Consider the following 10027-nt stretch of genomic DNA (forward strand, 5'->3'; position numbering starts at 1 on the left):
AAACCAAGCAAGATTCCTCCCACCTGGTTCTCTCAGAGAATCCAGTATGGCAGCCCCTCCTCTTTAGGCTGTTCCCATCCATGTACCTTGTCGTTGATCTTGAGAACCTGGTCTTCATCCTGGACATCAAGTTGAATCTTACCTCTGCTCAGTAGTAGCTGTTTGACATTCGACAATTTGCTTCCAAGCTCAGTATCATCATCTATAAAGTTGGCATAAACATATTAGTTCATGTGTTAGAGAAGGTTTGAGACACCTCAGCTTTATCAGTGGCACAAAAAGGGTCAAGCATTAAAAACAATTATCACTCCTAACAAGAGTCTCAGAGGTAGAATAGGTTCAGGCACAGAACTACAGGGTTGCATTTTCTCTCTTCACACGTTGGCTTCTTGCTGAGGTTGTTCTCCTCATGATCACCAAAGGCTGCAGCAGCACATAGGTCATCTCAGAAACAATAATAGGACAGAAAACTGACTGCCTCTATTTGGTCTCTTTGTAACAGAGAAATAATCTTCCCAAGGAATCATTTAGAAGACAGCCTATACTATCAGCCTGGTATGGGACATATGAACCTTCCAAAACTAATTACCAGCAAGAGAAATTTCATCACTATGGGAGGCTTAGACTAAACCTCTTATCGGGAAAGTCTGATGTGGAGTCAAGCATCATAGTGACTACAAGTGCTTACTGTAATGTCACTACCTGTCTGTCATTTTGTTGTGCTGTGATGGCTTGCATGTTGCAACAATGCTGAAAGTTATGCCACCAGTATTTCAAACATCAGCAGGGTCACCCATCATGAACAGGTTTAAGCTGAACTTGCAGACTAAGACAAACTAGAAAGAAAGGTCTAGTAATCTACTTCTAAAAATCAGCCAATGAAAACCCAATTGAGAACAGAACATTGATCTGAGGGTTCAACTCACTTACTTTGGATGCATCATCAGAATGGGCCAGTCACTAAAAGACTTTGTGTTGGATAAAGTTGAGGGACAGCAAAGGCCAGGAAAACCTTCAAGAAGATGGGATTAACAATGGCCACTACAATGGACTAAAACATACAAGCCACCATGAAGATGACACAAGCCTGGGGAGCATTCCATTTGGTTTTACATGGGATCCCAATTAGTCGGTGCTGACTCAGTAGCAACGAACAACAACAAATGCAATGCCTGCCACCTAATGAGTACTGAAATAGTGTACCCAATGAATGTGAGCCAGCACAACTTTATTCCAGGTCTGGCATTCTCATTCTGGTCCTTTCTTTCCTGCTACTTTCACATATCTTAAGCACTTGCTTCAGCACTTAGGCCAGCAGAGCACCTTTAACTGTTAGCCTCATTTGGGAGGGCCTCAGTAGAAGAGAGCCTGGGTACTCAAGGTCACACCTCCTCCCAGGGTTGTACCCAATGTATGATCAATACACGCTTTAAAGGCCTGACCCTGTTCCCCAAACTGGAATAACTCTGAAGGGCCATTCCAGCTACAGAGCTCCCTCCTAATCTCAAGAGTGCATCCCAACTCAGTTTCTCCCCCTGCCCAATCCTTCTTTGTTCCCTTCTCCTTCACAGGTGCTGGTCCAAGAAGTACTCCCTAACAAACCTTTGGCATCCTAATCTCTGCTCCCCAGGACACCCAACCTGATGCAATTAGAAATGCATGACTTGGGTGGTGGTAAGTGTTATGGAGAATATACATCAGGAGATAGGGTAAGAAAATATGAAGGTGTTGTAATTTAGGTAGGAGGGATGGAAGAAGCCTCACTGAGAAGTTGACTTCCAAGTAAAGGAAGAATGAGAGTGAACACTGGTAGTATGGAGAAAGAACCAACCTTGCACTCATGGAATTAAACCAAATTTGACAGAAGTATTCCCTTTTCTCATTCATTTCTGGATTTGATTTTTTGAAATTCTGTTAGCATTTTACAGGAGTGAGAGCAACTTGGTATTTTCATTCTCATCTATGACTGTTTTTGCTATAAAGGTTGTCTACTATGAAATAAATAAAATCCTTTTCCTTAAATTCTCTGAAATAACTTTAATTTTGTCTATATTCCTGATCGTGTATTCTGACTTCCCATTTCTTTCTGAGGTCAGTCCAATCAGACTCTTGCACCTGCGTGCAACAGAAAGTGCTTCTGAGAGTCACCAGGGTTCTCTACCTTGTTAAATCCAGGCTTCAGTTCTCCATTTCATTTGTCACCTACATTGACTTAGTTTAGTACTTACTGGAAATACTTTCTTCACTTGGTGTAATACATTGGATAACAGCCCAAAAGATATCAGGTCCTAATGTGTAGACCTTGTAAATTTTACCTTATTGGAAAAAAGGTTCTTGGCAGATGGGATTAAGTTATGGATCATGTCCTGGATTATCTGAGTAGACCCTAAATATAATAAAAAAAAATATCCTTATGACAGAGATGCAGAGAGAGATTTGACTCAGATGGAAGGAAAGATAATATGCCCTTGGAGGCTTGGATGACATGGTGGGGTCACAAACCAAGGAAAACCTAAAACCACCAGAAGCTCAAAGAGACAACAAACAGATTTGTCTGTAGAGTCTCTGGAGGGAGCAGTACTCTGCACAAATCTTGATTTCAGAACAGTGAAACTGATTTCAGACTTCTGTCCTCCATTTCTGTTGTATTATGCTGCCAAGTTTGTGCTTATCTGTTACAGAAGTCACGGAAAATAATACATTTGTTTTCCAGCACTCTACATTGTCTTGGTTTTACTCCTACCTCACTGGATACTAGTTCTCAATTTCCTTTGATATGTCTCTCTCATGTTCACAACCTCACACACTGGAGTGCCTTAAGGCGCAGTCCTAACCCTCTTTTCTCTAGCTACCCTGACTCCTTTGCAACAGCATCCATACTCAAGGCTTTAAAAGTTGTCCACATTCTGTTGTTGTTGTTAGGGTCCCTCGAGCGACCCTATGTACAAGAGAAAGAAACACTGCCCAGTCCTGCTCCATCCTTGCAATGGTTGTTTTGCTTGAGCACATTGTCGCAGCCACCAAGTCAATCCACCTCAATGAGGGTCTTCCTCTTTTTAGCGGACGCTGTACTTTACCAAGCATGACGTCCTTCTCCAGGGACCGGTCCCTCCTAATAACATGTCCAAAGTATGTGAGACGTAACCTTGTCGTCCTTGCTTCTAAGGAGCATTCTGGTTGTACTTCCAAGACAGATTTGCTCATTTGTCCATGGTATATGCGATATTCTTCCCCAACACCACAATTCAAAGGTCAATTCTTCTTCGGCCTTCTACACTCCACTCTAACAACTACAGTCTACACTGCACACTCTAGCAACTTTCAGATTTATGTCTGCAGAGAGGAACATTCACCTGAATTCCAGGCTTATACACAACTGCTCACTTGGCATCTCCATGTAGTTGCCTAACAGGCACCTCAAACTCACCAGACCCAAAACTACAAGCCCAGCATCATCTTCTATTCCTCTCCCTTTCTTACCTCCAGTGCCCAATTTTTCAGAAAACCCTGTTGTCTATACCACCAAATATATCCATAATCCCACCAAATATCACCACCTCCACCATTACAACCATGGTGCAAGCCACGATCACTTAGGATTATTAGGCCATCCTGCATCTGCTCTTTCCATCAGTATGCTTTTTGTATGATTTACCTAACACTACTTCTTTGATCTCATCTTTCTATGCTCTCCATCACACATTCCATTACAGCCTTGCTTGCTTGTATGTTCTGAATCATGATTTTTTTTTTCTGAGTATACTTTTATTGGTTATTGTTTTTGCGTTATTATTCTTCCTGGCTATATAAATTACGACTTGCATATTCTCTTTGAATGGAATGGTTTTTCTCTCTCTCTCTCTTTTCTCACTGATGGGTTCACTCTTTCTGTCTAGCAGGTTCACAGTAGCTCTCACCAATCACCAACACTCAAGTCCTGAATTCTATTTCCTGCCTTTTCCTGTTGGTAATAGTGAGAAAATCACAAATCCAGCCACCAAGACAGGAGGGAGCTTGGTTCAGTTTCTCCCTGAAGGCTTTTAAGAAACTTTCAGTTGATCAAAGTCCGCAGTCACGAGCCAAGCAATGTCCACAATTCCTGTGTTCACTCACACTTCTCAAATCAAGTAGCACCACCTCTGACCTTGGCTTCAAATACCTACTCATTTTCCAGAACATTTAGCCCTTATTACCTGGAAAGAGCAACCATCCAGCTAAAATTTCTTGCTAAGGCCATAAATTTACAAAGCCCCTTGGTGCAGTCTACTTATAATTTTGTGTTTGAATTCTGATTATGGTAACTGGAAAATTTGTCTTGTTTTTGTTGGTTATCACTTTTGCATTGCTTTTCTTCCTGGCTATTAAAATTATGACTGACAGATTCTATTTGAATGGGGAGATTCCAGTAAAAATTTACATTTTTTCTTTTTGAACTCCCTGTCCTTTCTTATGTTTTTATTATGTCATATTTTTGAAATGAATGAGGTTAATATGAAGAGTGACAGTATGATGTCATCTTGTCTCAAATTGTTTTCATATAATATGTTGGGAACACTGTAGATTAACAAACAAAATTCATATGGAAACAATCACAGTGTAGTAAAATAAATTGATAAACACATAAAATATTGAAATCATTAAAGATAAAGTCTTTTAAGTGAATATTCAAATGGAATACCATCTGCATCTATTAAATAATGGTTGTCATCTAACTAAATCTACTGAGAGTATGGATAAACCTGCATAACAGTGCCTAGCCAGTGACATTGCGATTTCTCACAACACCATTAAAAATCAACAGCCAAGACATGAACCCACATTCCACTAATGTGAAGAAAAATGTACACCAAAATTATTGGGACACACAGGAAAAGTTGATTATGAAATTCTAAAAAGGAAGTAATAGGTCTATCTTCAGTGAACACAGTCAGAATTGATCACAGAGAATAGCTTAAAACATGCTCTATAAATATACAGAATAAAGATTAAGGATCAGGATGCATTCAATGACCCTTAGAAAGTAACAATGCTATATTTTTTGCATTTTACCGTAGCTTAACTATATTCCTAAATATATATCGTTTGTACCCTCATAAAAAAAATAAAAATTATTTTTTTTTCATACATACATTAAAATCTCACAGCTAAAATTGAAATCAGGCTTTCTAATGCCATTGGTAAGATAGAGATGATTCCAGTTGTACTTAAAAAGACTGCAATGCAATTAGAGAAGTATAGTATATCCGTGTGTGCAAGGTATGTAATCTGGAGGTGAGACAAATAGGTAGAGAGGGGTAAATGGCATGCAGATGGTCCCCCAGGGGCTGAGAATCAGCCATCCTGAATTCTACCTTATATTGTCTTGGTCTTTAAAGATTTGCAATGTCCTGGGATCAGAATGACAAGAAAAGTGTTTGCTTAATGAAGAGCTTTGGATATTGAGCCCCCAAGGGACACAGAGACCTCGAATAGTCTGCCTGTGACCATCTCACTCAACAGTCCCCCTCCCGTCGGGAAACAGCACACCTGAGACTCCACCCACAGATGATCCTCTTGCCGGGGAGCCTGGTGCCTCACTTCGTCCCTCTGCCTTTCCTAAGGAAAGCTCTTCCATCTACACCCTCCAACATCCAGGGCAGATGCCAAGCGTCATTCCTCGGTGATGCCAGCCAGGTAACCCGAATCCCTTAGTTAATGTTTGGAAATGAGGACAGCTGTTTTAATACAGGTTCACCCGGGAATGTTGCATGTGACAATAGTATGTGCATGAAAAGATTGGAAACAAGTCACCCCTCATCTCCAACCTGTCTCCCATCTTCCTGACATGTTTTCTTATATCTTTGCACCGATATCAAGGAGTAGACATGCTGCTGGCATCCTCCTCTCTCTCCACAATGGCAACAACAATTTTCCTTCTGAACAGAAATCTGCCCCTTCTCAAGCATGATGACCATTTTACAATTTTCTGACATTTACTAGCATTCTTGTGGTGGTTAAGGAGGTTTTATCAACATCACCTTGTTTTCTCATTCCTGGCTCTTAACACACATCTGCATTACAGGTTTCCCTCACTATCCAAAAGTAGAGCGTTCCTATGAAACTTATAAGCTGAAATGGGATGAAGTGAGGAAGATTACCATTAATTTATATGAGAAAAAATTTTCAGCATCCCCAGACCCAAAAACTAACCCACCAAATAATACATATAACCTAAAATAACACTAACATACAATGTTCATGGACACAGTTCAAAGCTGTGGCATTTCATATTGAGATGCTGAGTGTAGTTCCCAGGGAAGGAGCTTGGCCCTGTGACTTCGGCTGCTCAGGGTATGCACTGCCTCTTTAATGGCTTACTGTAGAACAAACACTGAATGTGAAGAAAACAGATACTAATGTGGATTTTTCATAAAAGTGAAGCTGGATATAGTGACCTTTCAAAAAGCGGGGGATACTCTTATTTCTGTTACCCAGTTCTGACCTCTGGGGAAACACGTGGTGTCCAAGACAGACTCATCAGGCTGCCTCCTCTGTGTATTTTTCTCTATAAAATTACCAAATATTTTAAATGAACATAGTGTAATTAAAAAAAAAAAAGACCACCCTTTCATCTCTTTTAAAACAAATAAATATTGACACTCTGCTATATCAGCTTCTGGTCTTTTTTTTTTTTTTTTAACCAAAAAATATGCACACAGACAGCACCACCTTTGTATTCCTGAATTCCGCTCCATCCCTCTCCTTCCCATCCCGAGATGCTGCTTGCTGACATTTGATTGTAAGTCACCTCTTCTTTTCCATCAGATTCATCAACAATATGGAACCTAGAAACCAAACAGGAGTTTCAGAATTCCTTCTCCTGGCACTGACAGAGGATCCCAAAGTGCAGCCTCTCCTTTTTAGCCTGTTTTTGTCCACGTATCTGGTCACTGTCCTGGGAAACCTGCTCATCATCCTGGCCGTCAGCTCTGACCCCCACCTCCACACCCCCATGTACTTCTTTCTTTCCAATCTCTCCTTTACTGACATCTGTTTCAGCACCACCACGATTCCAAAGATGCTGGTGAACCTCCAAGCACAGAATCAGAGCATCCCTTACGCAGGATGCCTCACCCAGGTCTGCTTTGTCCTGATTTTTGGTAGTTTGGAAAGTTTTCTCCTTTCGGTAATGGCCTATGACCGCTATGTGGCCATTTGTCACCCACTGAGATACACAGCTATCATAAATCCCCACTTCTGCGGCCTGCTGAGCCTAGTCTCCTTGCTCGTTAGCATTGTGGATGCCCTGCTCCACAGTCTGATGTTGTTGCGACTGTCCTTCTGCACAGACCTGGAAATTCCTTACTTCTTCTGTGAAGTTTTTCAGGTCATCAAAGTTGCCTGTTCTGAAACCCTCGTCAATAACATCATCTTATATTTTGCAGCTAGCATACTGGGTGTTCTTCCTTTCTCTGGAATCATTTTCTCTTATATTCAAATTGTATCTTCCATTCTGAGAATACCTTCAGCAGGTGGAAAGCATAAAGCTTTTTCTACCTGTGGGTCTCACCTTACAGTTGTTTGCTTATTCTATGGGACAGCTTTTGGTGCGTATATGAGTACAACATTTACACACTCTTCCAGGAAGACTGCAGTAGCTTCAATGATGTACACTATGGTAACTCCCATGATGAATCCCTTCACCTACAGCCTGAGAAACAGAGACATGAAGGGAGCCTTGAGGAGAATCATCAGGTGCACACCTGCTTTTCAGTGATTATATTACCTACTTTGGGTTTGGATTTCTAGATCTCTAGATTTTTTCATCAAACCACAGATGGCTGCAACAGACTCAGCTGTCATATCCAGACATCATGCTCAGAGATACCAAATAGACTGTCCCCAGACCTATTGTTAACAGAGGACTTATTATTAATAGACCTTTCCATAAAATCAATACAGAAGACATCTACTTCCATCTGATCACTGAGAATAGTATCATATCCATTTCTAACGAAAGTTCTGTTTGGGAGAAAATAATTACTGTGAGAGCTTTAGATTGACAATGTAGAGTATGTTTTCTGTTGGGAAGTTAATTCCTATATCCACTACAAGCACTTAATATGTTGCCTGGCTCCTAATACTCGATAAAATTTAACTAGGACCATAGTGTTCTATATGTTGCCTTAATATATAAGGCTTATTTTTGCTTGTTCTCACATATTTTCTACTTTCTCCAAAGTTTTTTTGGTTTACCATTATTGTAGTATCTATTAGCACGTTTTTCTCATCTTAGTAATTAAGTCAAATGAATAATTGTTGAGTAGGCAGGGTGGAGCGGGTAGTCTGTTTTGGAACCACATTTGCTTTGATCCTTAAAAAACCAAAAACAAAAAAATATTGATCAACACGTATATGAGATGTTACTTTTCTCCTTAGTCACCTTATTTTGCAGTTTTTCTTTCTCATCTCTGGTGAGTCCACAGAGGCTAAGTAAAATTATTAGAATCATTGAAGTTTTAGGGGATTGGCTGTACTCTTAGGAATCTCATACAAATGTTTGTAATGTATATTTATGAGGAAAAGAATTTTTCTATGGACATGAACTTTAAGGACGATGTATAGAACGTGAAATAGAATGGGACATAGGGGAAGTTGGCAGGCTTAGGGAGATCACTTTTCCACAACTACAAAGAAGCAGAGCCATCTGTCAGAATCGTCTCTGGGTGTTGGGGGGACAACAAAACAAATCTTGTAGGAGAATTAATGATGTGGCTGGAGAGACTTCTGATCACCACTGATAGTTGGCAGGGGGATTGTGTCTAGCACTAAATCAGGAGGTCAGCTCCTCACCAGACACACCAGGTATATTGTAGTGCAAAGTTGTCTCCCTTTATGTTCATAAAACACTTGCAGAGATGAGTCTCCTGAGGCCTTGTTCATACTGTGGGTTTCCATACCTCACCCAAGACCTACTTTGATATCTGGGGAGTCATCTGAAGGATGAACATTCTAAGTAATTACTTCTTTGAGATTCTGATGCATGCCGAAGTTTCGCAAGTACAGCTTTAATATTAGATGATAGAGAATGGGTTTAGAATCTAGAATATGAAAGAATCTGGAAAGTGGAATTTTTTGAATTTTACTTATTATTAAAATATCATATGCAAAGTACTGTATGAAATGTACCAGTAGTTCTTAAAGAATAGTAGTATAATGAAAGCTCATATACCCATGACCTGGGTTATAAAATAATGGCATCACCATATAATTCAATGAATACTCTCCCACTCTTTTGTCCTGTACCCTCCTGGTGGCAAACACTATCTTGAAATCTATATTTATTGCTTTCTCTGAAGTTCTTGTATTTTGTTGAATCTTATTATCGATTTAATTGTGCCTCCTAAAAAGATAGGTTGAAGTCTTAACTCCTCTAAATGTGACTTTGTATGGAAATAAGATCTTTGAAGATATTATGTGTTAACATGAGGTCATACAGTAGTAGGGAGCATCCTAAACCAATATGAGTGGTGTCCTTATTTTTTTCCTTATAAAAGAGAAGATATTGAGACAGAGAATCAAAGAAGGAGGAGGTCATGTGAAGACAAAGGAATAGATGGAGTTATGCTGGACCTGCAAGCCAAACAGCTCATAAGGATACCAGAAATTGGGAGAGACAAGAAAGGATCTTCCCTCAGAGATTCGGAGGGTACATAGTCCTGTTGACAGCCTGAATTTGGACTTTTAGCCTCCACAACTTTCAGACAATATTTTCTTTTCTAATTTTAAGCCTCCCATTTTGTGGTAGTTTGATACTGCAGCCTTGTATAATTCTTATTGTTGTAAGTGATTCTAACTCATAGCGACCCTAAGTGACAGAGTACAATTGTCCCATAGGGTTTTTGGGTTTTTTTTAATTAGTTTTTATTGTGCTTTAAGTGAAAGTTTACAAATCAGGTCAGTTCCTCATAAAAAAATTATATACACCTTGCTATAGACTTCTAATTGCTCTCCCTCTGATGAGATAGCACAGTACTTCCCTCCCCTC

The 10027-nt window shown here is 39.9% G+C and overlaps 1 protein-coding gene across 1 annotated transcript; it reads left to right on the plus strand.

Annotated features, from left to right (window-relative positions):
• The first annotated feature begins 6817 nt into the window (after nucleotides 1–6817).
• On the plus strand, nucleotides 6818–7756 carry LOC126070897 (olfactory receptor 7G2-like). The gene has a single exon (XM_049875232.1). It carries the CDS (start codon nucleotides 6818–6820, stop codon nucleotides 7754–7756), a length of 939 nt encoding a protein of 312 aa, XP_049731189.1.
• The last annotated feature ends 2271 nt before the right edge of the window (nucleotides 7757–10027 follow it).

This window comes from Elephas maximus, chromosome 3 (assembly GCF_024166365.1).
Source record: "Elephas maximus indicus isolate mEleMax1 chromosome 3, mEleMax1 primary haplotype, whole genome shotgun sequence".
Taxonomy (NCBI): Eukaryota; Metazoa; Chordata; class Mammalia; order Proboscidea; family Elephantidae; genus Elephas; species Elephas maximus.